The sequence below is a fragment of the Mobula birostris genome, chromosome 25 (assembly GCF_030028105.1).
Source record: "Mobula birostris isolate sMobBir1 chromosome 25, sMobBir1.hap1, whole genome shotgun sequence".
Classification (NCBI taxonomy): domain Eukaryota; kingdom Metazoa; phylum Chordata; class Chondrichthyes; order Myliobatiformes; family Myliobatidae; genus Mobula; species Mobula birostris.
The window spans coordinates 59,297,826-59,317,251 of NC_092394.1; the positions used below are offsets into that span (position 1 = coordinate 59,297,826).

The following is a 19,426-nucleotide window of genomic DNA, read 5'->3' on the forward strand; positions in this document are numbered from 1 at the left end:
AGAAAGACCTACATTTCTCTAGCACTTCTTGTGAATACAGGACATTCCAAACTTCTTCACAGCTAATGGAATTTACAATTGGAATATGGAGCAAGAGAGTTGCCTCTGCAGGAATACAGTGGATCCAGTGGGGTAGAATTGTCAACATTTTGGATTGACACCCTGTATCAGAAATTTTGCAAATGTCTCTGATGTTCATAAAGTCAATTCTTTCTTGGCATGATTGTCTCAGCCTTTGGTTAATTTCTTGGTTGCTTCACAGCCTGGGTTTGCTGTGGATCAAGTGAGGTAGATGTTAAATTCATAGTAACCTTGGAAGATCTGAGAAAACTTGTGATACGAATTATTGAAAGATGTTCTAAGGAGCTGGGTATATTTGGATAGACGGCCTGATTAGGGATAGTCAATGGGGTTTTGTGCGTGAAAGGTCATATCAAACCAGTCTTGAAGAGTTTTTCCAAAGATGTTAGCAGGAAACTTAATGAAGCCAATGGATGATGTCTACATGGAAGGCCCTTGACAAGGTTGGATATGATATTGGCTTTGCGAGAAAAGCCAGAGTGGTGGTAGATGGTTGCCTCCCTGACTGCAGGCCTGCGACTGTGGTGGTGTGCTGCAAGAATAGCAGCTGGGCCTGTAGTTGTTTGTCATTATCAACAACCTGGATAATAATGTCGTAAACTGGATCATCAAATTTTCAGACGACACTAAAATTAGGGTGTAATAGGCAATGAGGAAGGCTATAAAAGCTTGCAGTGAGATCTGGAAAATGGCAGATGGAATTTAATACATACAAGTGTGAGGTGTTGTACTTTGGGAGGACAAACCAAGGTTAGGGCACTGAGGAGTGGAATGCAAGAAAGCGATCTAGGAGCACAGATCCATGATTTCTTGGAAGTGGCACCACAAGTAAATAGGATTTGAGACCTTTTCGCACATTGGCCTTCATAAACCAAAGTATTGAGTACATGAATGTTGAAATTGTGTAAGATGTTGTTGAGGCCTAATTTGGAGTATTGTGCGCAGTTCTGGTCACTACTGACAGGAAAGATATCAATAAGATTGAAAGAATACAAAGAAAATGAATAGCAACACACACAAAATGCTGGAGGAACTCAGCAGGCCAGGCAGCATCTATGGAAAGTGTACAGTCAACATTTTGGCCCGAAGACCTTTGCATGTTGCTTGGATTTCCAGCATCTGCAGATTTTCTCTTGTTTGTGAAAGAAAATATATAAATGCCTTCAAAATCCTGAAGGAAATCAGCAGGCCAGGCAGCATGAAGAGTTCTTCCAGTAGTTTGTGTGTCTGTTGCTGGATTTCCAGCATCTAAATTTTCTCCTGTGTGTTATGTTGCTGGGACTTAAGTTGTAGGGCAAGGTTGAATAGTTCAGGACTTTATTCCCTGGAGCGTAGGACAATGAGGGAAGATTTTATAAAGGTATCCAATCTTGGTATCATCCGCAAACTTACCCACCCATCTACATTTTCATCCGGGTCATTTATATACATCATAAACAGCAGAGATCCCAACACAGATTTGTGCAAAACACCACCAGTTACAGACCTCCAGCTCAAATATCTCCCTTCAACCACTACCCAACGTCTTCTTTGCACCAGTTTTGAATCCAAGCAGCCAGTTCGCTGGGAACCCCATGTACCTTAATCTTCTCGATTAGACTCTCACGAGGGACTTTGTCAAACGCCTTTTTAAAATCCATGCAGGCAGCATCCACTGCCCTACCCTCATCAATCTCCCTCGTCACCTTGTCAAAAACTCAAGCTGGTAAGACACGAGCTGCCCCGCACAAAGCCATGCTGCCTGTCCCTAATCACGACACGGGTTTCCAAATGCTCAGGTATCCTATCCCTAAAAATTTTCTCCAACCATTTCCCTACAATTGATGTGAGACTTGCCTATCTTTAGTTCCCAGGATTTTCCCTTCTTTAAATAGAGGTACATTGGACACTCACCAGTCCTCCAGGACACAAAGGTACTGGTCAGGGTCCCAGCAATCTCTCGTCTCCTTTAATAACCTGTGGTAAATCCCATCAGGCCCTGGGGACTTATCCACCTTAATATGTAATAGGAGACCCAACACTTCCTCCTCCCCAACCTCTGAATAAGAACATAAGAAATAGGAGCAGGAGTAGGCCATCCGGCCCATCGAGCCTGCCCCGCCATTCAGTAAGATCATGGCTAATCTGTCTGTAAACTTAGCTCCACCTACCTGCCTTTTCCCCATAACTCTTAATTCCCCTACTATGTAAAAACCTATCTATCTCAAATATATTTAGTGAAGAAGCCTCAACTGCTTCCCTGGGCAGAGAATTCCACAGATTCACCACTCCCTGGGGAAAAAGTTTCTCATCTCCATTCTAAACCTTCTCCCCTGAATCTTGAGGCTATGTCCCCTAGTTCTAGTCTCACCTACCAATGGAAACAACTTTCCTACTTCTATCTTATCTAAACCTTTCAAAAGTTTGTATGTTTCTATAAGATCTCCTCTCATTCTTCTGAATTCCAGAGAGTACAGTCCCAGGCCACTCAATGTCTCCTCACAGGTTAATCCCTTCATCCTTGGAATCAACCTGGTGAACCACCTCTGCACTGTCTCCAAAGCCAGTATATCCTTCCTCCAGTATGGAGACCAGAACTGCACACAGTACTCCAGGTACAGTCCCTGTATAATTGCAGCATGACCTCCCTGCTCTTGTATTCAATCTGTCTAGCAATGAATGCCAACATTCCACTTGCTGCCTTAATAACCTGTTGTACCTGCAAGCCACCCTTCTGTGATTCATGCACAAGCACTCTCAAGTCCCTCTGCACAACAGCATGCTGCAATCTTTCACCAGCCAAGGTCTGGCAGATGAAATACAACGTTGGTAAATGCGAGATCATCCACTTTGGAAGGAATAATAGAAGAGCAGATGATCTCGCATTTACCAACTTCGTATTCCATCTGCCAGACCTTGGCCCACTCACTGTAACCCATCTATATCCCTCTGCAGACTCTCCACAATATCTGTACAATTTACTTTTCCACTCAGTTTAGTGTCATCAGCAAATTTTGCTACGCTACACTCAGTCCCCTCTTCCAAATCATCAATGTAAATGGTAAACAGCTGTGGGCCCAGCACTGACCCCTGCGGCACCCCACTCACCACTGACTGCCAACCGGAGAAACACCCATTTATACCAACTCTCTGCCTTCTATTGGTTAACCAATCCACGATCCATGTCAACACACTTTCTCCAACTCCATGCATCCGTATCTTATTTGTAAGTCTCTTGTGCAGCACCTTATCAAACGCCTTCTGGAAATCCAAGTATACGGCATCCACTGCACTCATTATGTCCTCAAAGAACTCCAGTAAGTTTGTCAAACAGGACCTGCGCTTTCTGAATCCATGCTGCATCTGTCTAATGGAACTACTTTCTAAATGTTTCGCTATTTCTTAATGACAGCTTCAAGCATTTTCCGTCTACAGATGTTAAGCTAACTGGCTTATAGTTGCCCGTCTTTTGCCTACATCCTTTTTTAAAAAGTAGCATAATACTTGCTGTCTCCCAATCCGCTGGGACCCGCCCAGAGCCTAGAGAATTTTGGTAAATGGTTACCAACACGTCTAATCTCTACCAATTCCCTTAGCACCCTAGGATGCATCCCATCAGGACCAGGGGACTTCTCTACCTTCAGGCCCTTTAGTTTGCTCATCACTATCTCTTTAGTGACAGTGATTTTATCAAGGTCCTCACCTCCCATTTCATCAATAACATCCTTCTTTGGCATATTAGACGTGTCCTCCACAGTGAAGACCAACACAAAATAGTCATTCAATGCCTCAGCCATTTCCTTATCACCCAATATCAATTTCATAGAAAATAGGTGCAGGAGTAGGCCATTCGGCCCTTCGAGCCTGCACTGCCATTTATTATAATCATGGCTGATCATCCAACTCAGAACCCTGCACCAGCCTTCCCTCCATACCCCCTGATCCCCGTAGCCACAAGGGCCATATCTAACTCCCTCTTAAATATAGCCAATGAACTGGCCTCAACTGTTTCCTGTGTCAAAGCATTCTACAGATTCACCACTCTCTGTGTGAAGAAGTTTTTCCTAATCTCGGTCCTAAAAGGCTTCCCCTCTATCCTCAAACTGTGTCCCCTCGTTCTGGACTTCCCCAACATCGGGAACAATCTTCCTGCATCTAGCCTGTCCAATCCCTTTAGGATTTTATACGTTTCAATCAGATCCCCCCTCAATCTTCTAAATTCCAATGAGTACGAGCCCAGTTCATCCAGTCTTTCTTCATATAAAAGTCCTGCCAACCCAGGAATCAATCTGGTGAACCTTCTTTGTATGACACGCAGGTCTCGTTGCACCTCCCCTTTTCCTAATCGGCCACCATTCAGATAATAATCTGTTTTCCTATTTTTGCCACCAAAGTGGATAACTTCACATCTATCCACATTAAATTGCATCTGCCATGAATTTGCCCACTCACCCAACCTATCCAAGTCACCCTGCATCCTCCTAGCATCCTCCTCACAGCTAACACTGCCACCCAGCTTCGTGTCATCCGCAAACTTGGAGATGCTGCATTTAATTCCCTCAACCAAGTCATTAATATAGATTGTAAACAACTGGGGTCCCAGCACTGAGCCTTGCGGTACCCCACTAGTCACTGCCTGCCATTCTGAAAAGGTCCCGTTTATTCCCACTCTTTGCTTCCTGTCTGCTAACCAATTCTCCACCCACACCAATACCTTACCCCCAATACCGTGTGCTTTAAGTTTGCACACTAATCTCCTGTGTCTTAATTTCCCCTTGTCTTCCAATGGACCTAACACTGACTTTAGCCACCCTCTTCTGCTTTATATATTTATAAAAACTTTTGCTGTTTTTATATTTTGTGCTAATTTACTTTCATACACTTATCTTCCCTTTTCTAATTTCTTGTTTAGTTGTTCTTTGTTGCTTTTTAAAGTTTTCCCAATCCTCCAGTCTCCCACTACTCTTTGCGACTTTGTACACGAGCTTTTAATTTGATACTATCTTTTATGTCCTTAGTTATCCAAGGCTGGCTTTCCCCACACTTACTGTCCTTACTTTTGACTGGAATATACTTCTGTTGAGCACTGTGAAAAATCTCTTTGAAAGTATTCCACTGTTCTTCAACTGTCCTACCAAATAGCCTGTGCTCCCAATCCACATTAGCCAACTCCTCCCTCATCCTGTTGTCGTCTCCCTTGTTCAAGCATAATACACTAGTTTTAGATCTATTTCATTCTCCATCTGTATGCAAAATTCAATCATACTATGATCACTTTCCAAGAGGATCCCTGACAAGAAGATTATTAATCTTAACTGTCTCAATGCACAGGACTAGATCTAAGATAGCATTTTCCTTTGTAGGTTCACTAACATGCTGCTCAAGAAAGCCATCACGGATGCTTTCTATGAAGTCCTCCTCAAAACTTCCTTGACCAATCTGATTCACCCAATCTATGTGGAAGTTAAAATCCCCCATGACAACTGCCGTTCCATTCTTACAAGCCTCAGTTATTTCTTGGTTAATCGCCTCTTCCACTGCAATATTTTTATTAGGTGGCCTATAGACAACACCCACCAGTGATTTCCCCCCTCCCCATTACTATTCTTAATCTCTACCCAGATGGACTCAACATTCTGCTCCGTAGATCTTATGTCTCTCACAATCACCCTGATCTCATCCTTAATTAAGAGCACCACCCCATTTCCTTTGCCTTCCTGCCCATCTTTTCTCTATTTATATACATATTTATATGTATTTATATACTCGGCACTGATCTCCCAGTCCTCCATACCCCTTTCCTTAAGTACTTTGCTTCGGTATTTACTAAGTACCTCACTCACACTCTCTGCATCCAGGAAAATTTTCCTTCTTTATCCTTGTGTGGTCCTACCTGCTCCCTAATCCTACTTGCCAAGGACTTTTCATGACCCCTCCTGGCTTTCCTAATTCCCTCCTTTAGTTCTTTTCTGGCTTCTTTATACCCATGTGCTCCATTTGATCCGAACTGCCAAAGCTTTACATAGTTTTCAATTTTCTTCTTGACCTCTCTGGACATCCAAGGTTCTCTTTATCTTTTCATCCCTGTCCTTTCTTCTTTACACACTTTTCCTGTGCTCTATCCGATGAACTTTAAACACCCTCCACATGTCTGATGTGTACTTGCCAGAAAAAAGGTGTTCCCAATTACTGTAATTCCTTGGTTCCTGCCTAATGCCCTTATTTGCCTGACTTCAAATTAAAACTCTCCTGCAAGGACCATACCAATCCCTTTCTGTAGCTATCCTAAAGACCAGAAGTTGTAGTCTCCTGCTGAAAGGTCAGTCACCTGGCCAGGCTCATTACCCATCAGCAGGTCCAGTACAGACCTCCTCCTTGTTGGACCACCTACATCTTGATTCAATAAACCCTCCTGGATACTGTTAAATTCTGCCTCACCCTAATCTGTTCAATGTCCCAGAGGCTATTGGGGGTGTCTGTAGTACAATCCTATCAGTGTGATTGCAACCTTACTATTCCTGAGTTCCACCCAAATGGACTCTGTGCCTGACCTCTCCATGTCTTCACTGCCTGCAACTGTGATTAGTAGTGGCCCCCCCACCCCCCTATCTTTTCGAAAACTTTGAAAACCTGGTACATTAATCACAGATTCCTGCCCCCCTCTCAGCCAAGTTTCTGTAATGGCCACAATATCGTAGTTCTATGTACTGATCCACATTCTCAGTTCATCATCTTTACTCGTAATACTCCTAGCAAAGAAAAAAACACACTTCAAACTGTCCAATCCATCATACCTGTTATTTCAGTTTTGCCTTTCAGTACTTTCCCTGACATCTACCTTCCTGTCCAATCCTTCCTTTACTAACCTGGAGCTCTGTTTCCCAGCTCCCTGCAAAACTAGTTTAAACCCTCCTGAGTAGCATTAGCAAACATTAGCTAACTCCTTCACTCAGGGTGGTGCGAGTGTGGAACAAGATGCCAACAGAACTGGTGGATGTTTGGTTGATTTCAACATTAAAGGATAGATGGGATATGGATGGGGATGGCTAAGGTTCAAAAGGACCAGGCAGAATAAATTCAGCATGGACCAGATGAGCTGAATGACCTGTTTGTGCTGTAGTGCTCTATGACTCGGAAAAGCACCTGCAAATTAGAACATGGCAAAATCTCTCAAACTGTAATAAGAAAAATGACGAAGTGGGGGAGGAACAAGCACTTGCATAAAAGCTCCTATCCTTTAAAATGCAACAGGACATTTCTCCTTCACCTGTTGGAGGGGTCCCCTCTTACAGAGCTGCTAGGGTATTCCCCAGCACTGCTGTTGGATGGGTCACTGCCACCACTGTACAGGTTCCCATTCCCACCTCTCTAGCAGCTGGGAAACAAACAGCTTAAAGAGCACAAATAATGAGCCAGATTGAAAATCTATGCAAAGTACAAAGTTTTGTTATTTGTATTTCATGCAGCAATGAATTGACATTGTGAAATTAATGAGCGCAGGTTTTAATGTCGCAAAACTTCAATGCTCTGGAGGACAAGTGTACTCAAACTCCAGAAAAGGTTCCATGATTTGATGATTTCCATCAAATGTTATTCCAGTTATCTTCAGTGCCTTATTGCCAGGTTAACCCTTGATAAACTTTAACAAGCTCTTTCCAAGGAAACAACGTACAGTATTTGAAACATACCCTAGATTGGTGGACTATACCATCGCAGCCAGCACTGCAGCTGTTGGAACTGTCTGGCAGTCTGCATATTGGGTTGTCACCCTGCATCAGAAATTTTGGAAAATGTCCATAAAGTCAATATTCTTGTCATGATTGCCCCAGACTTTGGCTAACAATTTCTTGGTTGCTTCACAGGTTTGCAACACGATTAAGTGAGGTAAACATTAAATTCAAACCAACCATGGAGGATCCAGGAAAACTGTTCTGTTTGTAAGGAAATGCTGAAGATTTTTAGCAGTGGATCTCCTTTAGGGTCACTCTTGGACACTAGGAATCTTGAAGTAAGCGTGATTGATGCACTCTGTGATTAGATGCAGTTCACTGTCAATAAATTGGTTAATACAACACACCTTGGTAACATGCATTCATATGGCACCTTGACTGGAAGCACATTCCTAGGCACTTCGCAGATACAAGGCAAACACATAGGACAAGTCACAAGGAGACTTGAGAGACTAACTCTACATCAATCCTCAAACTTTAAAAGTGAGCATCAAGGTTAGTTACTGATTCTTCTTTCATGTTTAGGGGCAATGGCAGGGTATCTGGGTCAAACACAGCCAATCTCACCACTGCAGTGGAAAACCAGATGATGGCCGATTGTGTGAAGTGCAGTCCTCCTCAGAAGAGTAAAGTATAAAAAATAAACTGAATTAAATAAAAACAACCTGCAATTCTATCATGTGTAATAAAACCTCCAAACCACTGTACAGCCAGGGAGATGCATGGTAGGGAAATGATGAAATGCAGCAAACTCCTATCAGCTCCACTCACTGCCTAGAGCTTAGAGTCAAGCATGTTTTTTTCACACTCTGACATAATGATAAATTCCCCATCCACACACAAACTTGCGTCAAGTGGCTGATATCATAATGAATATTACTGCTGTACCCAGTACAACCAGGTGCACTTCAGGTACAAGCAGCAATGTGGGTCACAGTATTGGGAGTAGCTCCCCTGCTTTTGGAAGTAGCTACAGATCATTCCCATCCAGCTGTTAGATAAATGGTTTTCTCTTTCCTGAGACAAATCAAGCCTTAATCCACCTGGCAAATGGCCTCTCTGGCTGCAACAGACAGATCACTTATATCTGTTCAATTCTTTGGAGTGGGTCTTCAACCCACTAGTTTATCACTCAGGAGCAAAAGTGCTAGTGCTGTGCCACAATTAGCATAGAGAGGCTCCACCTGGAATTTTCTAATGGGTGGAGAAGGAAAACTGAGCAGAGGGACTCCACAATTTGGATATGAGGGAAAACAAAGAACATGGAATGAAGTCTAGCTCCTGTACAGTGAAACTGCAAGGAGATACTTCAGAGAAGAACCACCTAGAGCAGAGTGAACCGTTGAGTGGGAAGGAAGCGCAAGGGAGAGACTAAGATGCAGAGAGAAATGAGGAAATGTTAGTCTCCTCAATGATGAACTGGCAGCGTGCACACAGTCCCAGGAGTATTCCTTGTGATGTATTGAGCTTTGAAACTGATGATTAGTCTCCACAGTTTTGCTGGGATGAAAGATACAAGATCCCTGATTGAGGGAGTATTTGCTAACCAGCACGATGACTGAAGCAGATTCTGACGTAATAATCTTCCTGCACGCCTGCATTCTGTCAAAATTGGTTTCTCAGCAACAATCAGTTCAATAGGATAATAGTGCAGGCGAGGCAGGGAGAGAAGCATATGTATTCCTGCAGACTAACCTCCCTCAGCAGGCAAGGTCTACTCAGTGCGTTGACAACCCAGATTCTTCAAGAGCAGTTAAGAACATGAGGAGGAGAAAAGAGAGCGGGTGAATATCCACAGGATCAGAGTAGTTGACAGTTCTGGCACCTTAACCTGACTTCAGTCTTCGCTGGAACTGAGCTCCTCAAAGTCAGAAAGCCCAACCACTTCAGGAAGCATGTAGGCACGGCGGCGGCAAACTCGCTGGGCTGGCTTTTGTGGTGTGGGATTTGCCCAGTCCTCCACCAGCCTCCTTGGGAGAGTAAGGACACAGCAGGACATGCCCGAATTGGCACATTCAATGTCAGGAGCTTCCTCCCAGCAGTGATCTGTCACATTGTATATGTGCACATAGTCTGTGCGTGTGTAGCGGTCATGTGACCTCCCACCCAAGACGTATATTTTGTTGTCCAGGATGGCGATGCCTGGCTCCCCATGGCCAAAGGGCATTTCGGATACTGTTGACCACTGGTCCCGCTCAATGTTGTAACAGGAAACCTGCATCATAAGAACCAGGAGAAACATAATAAAAGATGATACCAATGAGCACAGAGCAAAGGGATGCATGATCTCAACTTAAGGGCCAACGCTATGAACTGTGTGTGATTTGCCTACAATTCATATTTAGAAAGTACCCTAAGGTACCTCACAGAAGCAGTATTTAATAAAATGGACCATGTCAGCAGATGTTATGGTTGGTGTCCAAATGTCTGGCCAAAGGACCATGCTTTAATTACAAAGAAAAGGGAGTTTGGCTGGAGAAGGGATAGCAGAGTTCTAAGTAAATACATTATCAAAGTACATACACGTCACCATATACAACCCCAAGATTCCTTTTCTTGCAAGCATACCAATAAACACAACAGAATCAATGAAAGACCACATCCAACAGGACCCCGGAGTTGAAGGACAGCTGCCAATGGTGAACCAGCTGGAGTTTTATAAATGACTTGGATGTGGAAGCGGAAGGGTGGGTTAGTAAGTTTGCAGATACACAAATTTTGGTGTTGTGGATAGTGCAGAAGGTTGTCTGTCATAGATTATGGAACACTGATAGGATGCAGAGCTGTGCTGAGAAGTAGCAGATGGAGTTCAATCTGGAGAAGTGCAAAGTTATACACTTTGGAAGGTCAACCTTGAAAGCAAAGTACAGGATAATGTAAGGATTCTTAGTGTGGAGGAACAGGGATTTTGTGCTCCACAGATCCCTCAAAGTTGCTGTGCAATTTGATAGCAAACAACAGGAATTCTGCAGATGCTGGAAATTCAAGCAACACACATAAAAGTTGCCCAGGCAGCATCTCTAGGAAGAGGTGCAGTCAACGTTTCAGGCCGAGACCCTTCGTCAGGACTAACTGAAGGAAGAGTGAGTAAGGGATTTGAAAGTGGGAGGGGGAGGGGGAGATCCAAAATGATAGGAGAAGACAGGAGGGGGAGGGATGGAGCCAAGAGCTGGACAGGTGATTGGCAAAGGGGATACGAGAGGATCATGGGACAGGAGGTCCGGGAAGAAAGACAAGGGGCGGGGGGGGACCCAGAGGATGGGCAAGAGGTATAGTCAGAGGGACAGAGGGAGAAAAAGGAGAGTGAGAGAAAGAATGTGTGCATAAAAATAAGTAACAGATGGGGTACGAGGGGGAGGTGGGGCATTAGCGGAAGTTTGAGAAGTCAATGTTCATGCCATCAGGTTGGAGGCTACCCAGACGGAATATAAGGTGTTGTTCCTCCAACCTGAGTGTGGCTTCATCTTTACAGTAGAGGAGGCCGTGAATAGACATATCAGAATGGGAATGGGATGTGGAATTAAAATGTGTTCCATGGTCGTTGCTGGAGTCCGGGTTTTGAATATGCCCTGAGGTGTTGGAGCCGGCGAGATCAATGGCAGTGATATACTGCGTCCGGTGCTCCCGATGCGGCCTTCTATATATTGGCCAGACCCGACGCAGACTGGGAGACCGCTTTGCTGAACATCTACGGTCTGTCCGCCAGAGAAAGCAGGATCTCCCAGTGGCCACACATTGTAATTCCACATCCCATTCCCATTCTGACATGTCTATCCACGGCCTCCTCTACTGTGAAGATGGAACCACACTCAGGTTGGAGGAACAACACCTTATATTCCGTCTGGGTAGCCTCCAACCTGATGGCATGAACATCGATTTCTCTAACTTCCGCTAATGCCCCACCTCCCCCTCGTACCCCATCTGTTACTTATTTTTATACACACATTCTTTCTCTCACTCTCCTTTTTCTCCCTCTGTCCCTCTGAATATACCTCTTGCCCATCCTCTGGGTCCACCCCCCCCACCCCGTCTTTCTTCCCGGATCTCCTGTCCCATGATCCTCTCATATCCCTTTTGCCAATCACTTGTCCAGCTCTTGGCTCCATCCCTCCCCCTCCTGTCTTCTCCTATCATTTTGGATCTCACCCTCCCCCTCCAACTTTCAAATCCCTTACTCACTCTTCCTTCAGTTAGTCCTGAAGAAGGGTCTCGGCCTGAAACGTCGACTGTACCTCTTCCTAGAGATGCTGCCTGGCCTGCTGTGTTCACCAGCAACTTTGATGTGTGTTGCTTGTGCAATTTGATAGGGTGATTAAGAAGGTGTATTGCCTTCGATAGTTGGGGGATTGAGTTCAAGAGCCGCAAGATAATGTTGCAGTTCTAAAAACTATGGTTAGACCACACTTACAATATTGTGTTCAGTTCTGGTTGCCTCATTATAGGGCGGTTGGGGCATTTTTAGTCAGGGTGCAGAGAAGGTTTACTAGTATGCTTCTGGGATTAGAGAGAATTTTTTTGAGGATAGATTAAATGAGCTGGGGCATTTCTGTTTGGAACAAAGAATGAGAGGTCACTTAATGGAGGTATACAAGATGATAAGAAGCATAGATAGGGTATCCAGCCAGTGCCTCTTCAGGGTGGCAATGACTAATACAAGAGGACATAATTTTAGGTGATTGGAGGACAGTCAGAGGTAGGTTTTTATACTCAGAGTGTTAAGTATGTGAGGCAGATACATTAGAACATTTAGATAAGCACATGGATGATAGATTACTGGGAGGGCTATGTGAGAAGGAAGGATTAGATGTTCTTACAGTAGGTTTAAAGGTCAACACAATATCATAGGCTAAAGAGCCTGTACTGTTCTATGCAGCAGAAGGCAAAACCATCCTCAAAGAGGGTTGTTGTGGTGGGAGATTTGAATTTTCCCAATATTGATTGGCATCTCCCTCGAGCAAGGGGTTTAGATGGGGTGGAGTTTGTTAGGTGTGTTCAGGAAGGTTTCTTGACACAATATGTAGATAAGCCTACAAGAGGAGAGACTGTACTTGATCTGGTATTCGGAAATGAACCTGGTCATGTGTCAGGTCTCTCAGTGGGAGAGCATTTTTGAGATAGTGATCACAATTCTATCTCCTTTACCATAGCACTGGAGAGGGACAGGAGCAGACAAATTAGGAAAGCATTTAACTGGAGAAAAGGGAAATATGAAGCTATCAGGCAGGAACTTGGAAGCATAAACTATGAACAGATGTTCTCAGGGAAATGAACGGAAGAAATGTGGCAAATGATCAGGGGATATTTACGTAGTGTTCTGCATAGGTACGTTCCAGTGAGACAGGGAAAGGTCGGTAGGGTATAGGAACCGTGGTGTGTAAAGGCTGATGAAAATGTAGTCGAGAAGAAAGGGTTCAAAAAACTAGGCAATGATAGAGATCTAGAAGGTTATAAGGCTAGCAGGAAGGAGCTTAAGAATGAAATTAGGAGAGCCAGAAAGGGCCATGAGAAGGCCTTGGCGGACAGGACTAAGGAAAACCCCAAGTATATGAAGATACAAGTATGTGAAGAGCAAGAGGATAAGACGTGAGAGAATAGGACCAATGAAGTGTGACAGTGGAAAGGTGTGTATGGAACCGGAGGAGATAGTAGAGATACTTAATGAATACTTTGCTTCAGTATTCACTACGGAAAAAGATCTTGGCAATTGTAGGGATGACTTGCAGAGGACTGAAAAGCTTGAGCATATAGACATTAAGAAAGAGGATGTGCTGGAGGTTTTGGATAGCATCAAGTTGGATAAGTCTCTGGGACTGGACGAGATATACCCCAGGCTACTGTGGAAGGTGAGGGAGGAGATTGCTGAGCCTCTGGCAATGATCTTTGCATCATCAAGGGGGACGGGAGAGGTTACGGAAGGTGGAGGGTTGCAGATATTGTTCTCTTATTCAAGAAAGGGAATAGAGACAGCCCAGGTAATTATAGACCAGTGAGTCTTACTTCAGTGGTTGGTAAATTGATGTAGAAGATCCTGAGAGGCAGGATTTATGAACATTTGGAGAGGTATTATATGGTAAGGAATAGTCAGCCTGGCTTTGTCAAAGGAAGGTCGAGCCTGACTGAATTTGTGAGGATGTGATTAAACACATTGATGAAGGTAGAGCAGTAGATGTAGTGTCTATGGATTTCAGCAAGGCATTTGATAAGGTACCTCATGCAAGGCTTATTGAGAAAGTAAGGAGGCATGGGATCCAAGGGGACATTGCTTTGTGGATCCAGAATTGGCTTGCCCACAGAAGGCAAAGAGTGGTTGTAGACAGTTATATTCTGCATGGAGGCCGGTCACCAGTGGTGTGTCTCAGGGATCTGTTCTGGGACCCCTACTTTTTGTGATTTTTACAAATGACCTGGATGAGGAAGTGGAAGGATGGGTTAGTAATTTTGCTGATGACACAAAGGTTGGGGGTGTTGTGGATAGTGTGGAGGGCTGTCAGAGGTTACAGCGGGACATTGATAGGATGCAAAACTGGGCTGAGAAGTCGCAGATGAGTGTGAAGTGGTTCATTTTGGTAGGTCAAATATAATGGCAGAATATAGTATTAATGGTAAGACTCTTGGCAAAGTGGAGGATCAGAGGGATCTTGGGGCCCGAGTCCATAGGCCACTCAAAGCTGCTACACAGGTTGACTCTGTGGTTAAGAAGGCATACGGTGCATTGGCCTTCATCAACCGTGAGATTGAGCTTAAGAGCTGAGGCAATGTTACAGCTATATAGGACCTTGGTCAGACTGCAATTTGAAACTGCACTTTCAGTTCTGGTCACCTCACTACAGGAAGGATGTGGAAAATATAGCAAGCGTGCAGAGGAGATTTACAAAGATGTTGCCTGGATTAGGGAGCATGCCATATGAGAATAGGTTGAGTGAACTCAGCCTTTTCTCCTTGGAGTGTCAGAGGATGAGAGGTGACCTGATAGAGGTGTATAAGATGATGAGAGGCATTGATCATGTGGATAGTCAGAAGCTTTTTCCCAGGGCTGAAATGGCTAGCACAAGAGGGCACAGTTTTAAGGTGCTTGGAAGTAGGTACAGAGGAGATGTCAGGGTTAAGTTTTTTTACGCAGAGAGTGGTGAGTGCGTGGAATGGGCTGCCAGTAACGGTGGTGGAGATGGATACGATAGGGTATTTTAAGAGACTCCTGGATAGGTACATGGAGCTTAGAAAAATAGAGGGCTATGGTAATTTCTAAAGTAAGTACATGTTTGGCACAGCATTGTTTCTTGAAGGGCCTGTACTGTGCTGTAGGTTTTTTATGTTTCTATGAAAGTGGGTTTTGAGGGGTCTGAAACATCTTTCCACTAGTACATGGATTTAAATTGTATTTACATCCAGAGCAAGACACAAATATCAAATTCCTACCATTGTCGTCCCAAGATGGAAGGAATTTCTCTGCTGTCTCAAGAACTCACCTGCATCACATCCTGCCTGTACCCATTGGCATTGTTACTGCCGCCCAGAAGGTAAAGGTGGCCGTGGACTGCAGCCATTCCATGCCAAGCTCGTTCTACTGGGGCATCAGCCCTTGCTTCCCACTGGTTTGACTCTGGGTGGTAACAGTGCATCTCCTTCAAATAATTTCTACCACTTCTCCCACAGGCTACATATATCTTTCCCGCATGTGCTGTTCCAGCATGTGCATATACCTAACAGAAGAGAAAAAGATGTCAGATTATCTGAATGTGAACCAAGTCAAACAAGACAATTTTGTTTGCTGCACTTGTATCTGGATCACTGATTCTTCAGCCCCAACCACATATCTCACAGGATACAGACTAACAGTACATGTACTAGTTGCTAACCCAGGTAACAGCATAACATTCCCACCCACCCTAAGAGAGATCAACATCTCCTCCCAGACCACAGCCAAGCCCATAGTTTAAACATCCGTCTCTTTAACACTAACCTCAGATCTTCCTCATTCAGCCCCTTTTCAAGCCCTGTTGATGAGGCATTAGTGAAAATTGACACTGTATCAGGCACTCACACTCAACACTGCAGACACTGAGACACTGCACATGCTCAGACACAAGCAGGCTGCAACAAAGCAGGATGAAAGAGCAGCTGGATGCTGGATTTAGGAGAAAGAGGTTTACACAATCTATGAGGATTCAGCTGTGGTCTACAGTAGTTGAATTCACACAAAAACAAGCTCATGTACAGTACACAAAAATACTCATGACTTGAGAATGCAGAGTTTATACATAAACATAGAAAACCTACAGCACAATACAGGCCCTTCGGCCCACAAAGCTGTTATGAACATGTTCTTACTTAGAACTACCTAGAGTTACCATAGCCCTCTATTCTTCTAAGCTCCATGTATTCATCCAGGGGTCTCTAAAAAGACTCTATCGTTTCCGCCTCTACCACCTCCGCCGACAGACCATTCCACACACTCACCGCTCTCTGTGTAAAAAAAAACTTGCCCCTGACATCTCCTCTGTACCTACTTCCAAGTACCTTAAAACTATGCCCTCTTGTGCTAGCCATTTCAGCCCTGGGAAAAAGCCTCTGACTATCCACACGATCAATGCCTTTCATTATCTTGTACACCTCTATCAGGTCACCTCTCATCCTCCATTGCTACAAGGAAAAAAGGCCGAGTTCACTCAACCTATTCTCATAAGGCATGCTCCCCAATCCAGGCAACATCCTTGTAAATCTCCTCTGCACCCTTTCTATGGTTCCCACATCCTTCCATACAAGTGCGGTCTTGCCAGAGTCCTATATAGCTGCAACATTACCTCTCGGCTCTTAAACTCAATCCCATGGTTGATGAAGGCCAATGTGCCATATGTTTTCTTAACCACAGAGTCAACCTGCGTAGCAGCTTTGAGTGTCCTATGCACTCAGACACCAAGATCCCTCTGGTTCTCCACACTGCCAAGCATCTTGCTATTAATGCTATATTCTGCCATCATATTTAACCTTCCAAAATGAACCACCTCACACTTACCAGGGTTGAACTCCATCTGCCACTTCTCAGCCTAGTTTTGCATCCTATCAATATCCCGCCGTAACCCCTAGCAGCCCTCCACACTATCCACAACACCCCCAACCTTTGTATAACCATATAACAATTACAGCACGGAAACAGGCCATCTTGGCCCTCTAGTCCATGCCGAACGCTTACTCTTACCTAGTCCCACCGACCTGCACTCAGCCCATAATCCTCCATTCCTTTCCTGTCCATATAGCTATCAAATTTTACTTTAAATAACAATATCGAACCTGCCTCTACCACTTCTACTGGAAGCTCATTCCACACTCTACCACTCTCTGAGTAAAGAAGTTCCCCCTCATGTTACCCCTAAACTTTTGCCCTTTAACTCTCAACTCATGTCCTCTTGTTTGAATCTCCCCTACTCTCAATGGAAAAAGTCTATCCACGTCAACTCTATCTATCCCCCTCATAAATTTAAATACCTCTATTAAGTCCCCTCTCAACTTTCTATGCTCCAAAGAATAAAGACCCAACTTGTTCAACCTTTCTCTGTAGCTTAGATGCTGAAATCCAGGTAACATTCTAGCAAATCTTCTCTGTACTCTCTCTATTTTGTTGACATCTTTCCTATAATTCGGTGACCAGAACTGTACACAATACTCCAAATTTGGCTTTACCAATGCCTTGTACAATTTTAACATTACATCCCAACCCCTATACTCAATGCTCTGATTTATAAAGGCCAGCATACCAAAAGCTTTCTTCACCACCCTATCCACATGAGATTCCACCTTCAGGGAACTATGCACCATTATTCCTAGATTCCTCTGTTCTACAGCATTCTTCAATGCCCTACCATTTACCATGTATGTCCTATTTTGATTAGTCCCACCAAAATGTAGCACCTTACATTTATCAGCATTAAACTCCATCTGCCACTCCTCTAACTAGCCTAAATCTCTCTGCAAGCTTTGAAAACCTACTTCATTATCCACAACGCCACCTATCTTAGTATCATCTGCAAACTTACTAATCCAATTTACCACCCCATCATCCAGATCATTAATATATATGACAAACAACATTGGACCCAGTACAGATCCCTGAGGCACACCACTAGTCACCGGCCTCCAATCTGACAAACAGTTATCCACCACTACTCTCTAGCATCTCCCATCCAGCCAATGCTGAATCCATTTTACTACTTCAATATTAATACCTAATGACTGAATCTTCCTAACTAACCTTCCATGTGGAACCTTGTCAAAGGCCTTACTGAAGTCCATATAGACAACATCCACTGCTTTACCCTTGTCAACTTTCCTGGTAACCTCTTCAAAAAATTCAATAAGATTTGTCAAACATGACCTTCCACACACAAATCCATGTTTACTGTTCCTAATCAAACCCTGTCTATCCAGATAATTATATATACCATCTCTAAGAATACTTTCCATCAATTTACCCACCACTGACGTCAAACTCACAGGCCGATAATTTAGAACCCTTTTAAACAATGGAAAAACATGAGCAATACACCAATCCTCCAGCACCATCCTCATTTCTAATGACATTTGAAATATTTCTGTCACAGTCCCTGCTATTTCTACACTAATTTCCCTCAAGGTCCTAGGGAATATCCTTTCAGGACCCAGAGACTTATCTAATTTTATATTCCTTAAAAGTGCCAGTACTTCCTCTTCTCTAATCATCATAGTTACATAACTTCCCTACCTGTTTCCCTTACCATACACAAATCAATATCCTTCTTAGCGAATACCAAAGAAAAGAAATTGTTCAAAATCTCCCCCATCTCTTTTGGTTCACACATATCCGTCCACTCTGATTCTCTAAGGGACCAATTTTATCCCTCACTATCCTCTTGCTATTAATATAACTGTAGAAACCCTTTGGATTTATTTTCACCTTACTTGCCAAAGCAACCTCTTTTAGCTTTTCTAATTTCTTTCTTAAGATTCTTTTTACATTCTTTATATTCCTCGAGCACCTCATTTACTCCATGCTGCCTATATTTATTGTAGATATCCCTCTTTTTCCAAACCAAGTTTCCAATATCCCTTGAAAACCATAGTTCTCTCAAACTTTTAACCTTTCCTTTCAACCTAACAGGAACATAAAGATTCTGTACCCTCAAAATTTCACCTTTAAATGACCTCCATTCTCTATTATATCCTTCCCATAAAACAAATTGTCCCAATCCACTCCTTCTAAATCCTTTCGCATCTCCTCAAAGTTAGCCTTTCTCCAATCAAAAATCTCAACCCTGGTTCCAGGCCTATCCTTCTCCTTAATTATATTGAAACTAATGACATTGTGATCACTGGACCCAAAGTGCTCCCTAACACATACCTCTGTCACCTGACCTATCTCATTCCCTAACAGAAGATCCAACACTGCCCCTTCTCTAGTTGGTACCTCTATGTATTGCTCCAAAAAACTATCCTGCACACTTTTGACAAACTCCAAACAATCCAGCCCTTTTACAGTCTGGGCTTCCCAGTCTACGTATGGAAAATTAAAATCTCCCACAATCACAATCTTGTGCTTACTACAAATATCTGCTATCTCCTTAAAAATTTGCTCCTCCACTTCTCGCTCCCCATTAGGTGGTTTA

The 19,426-nt window shown here is 43.6% G+C and overlaps 1 protein-coding gene across 6 annotated transcripts in view; it reads right to left on the minus strand.

The window, feature by feature from the left end:
• The window catches only part of klhl22 (kelch-like family member 22), a 211,770-nt gene that overhangs the window by 39,119 nt on the left and 153,225 nt on the right, over nucleotides 1–19,426 (minus strand). For 4 of the 6 annotated variants that reach the window (XM_072243465.1, XM_072243466.1, XM_072243463.1 and 1 more), the window contains 2 exons: nucleotides 15,257–15,490; nucleotides 2,947–10,005 (listed from right to left, as the gene is read on the minus strand). In XM_072243465.1, coding sequence (XP_072099566.1) covers nucleotides 9,628–10,005; nucleotides 15,257–15,490 — 612 coding nt within the window. In that variant the 3' untranslated portion in view covers nucleotides 2,947–9,627. Of the gene's footprint in view, nucleotides 1–2,946; nucleotides 10,006–15,256; nucleotides 15,491–19,426 lie in introns of those variants that run through there. The other 2 variants (XM_072243469.1, XM_072243468.1) reach the window with 1 other exon arrangement.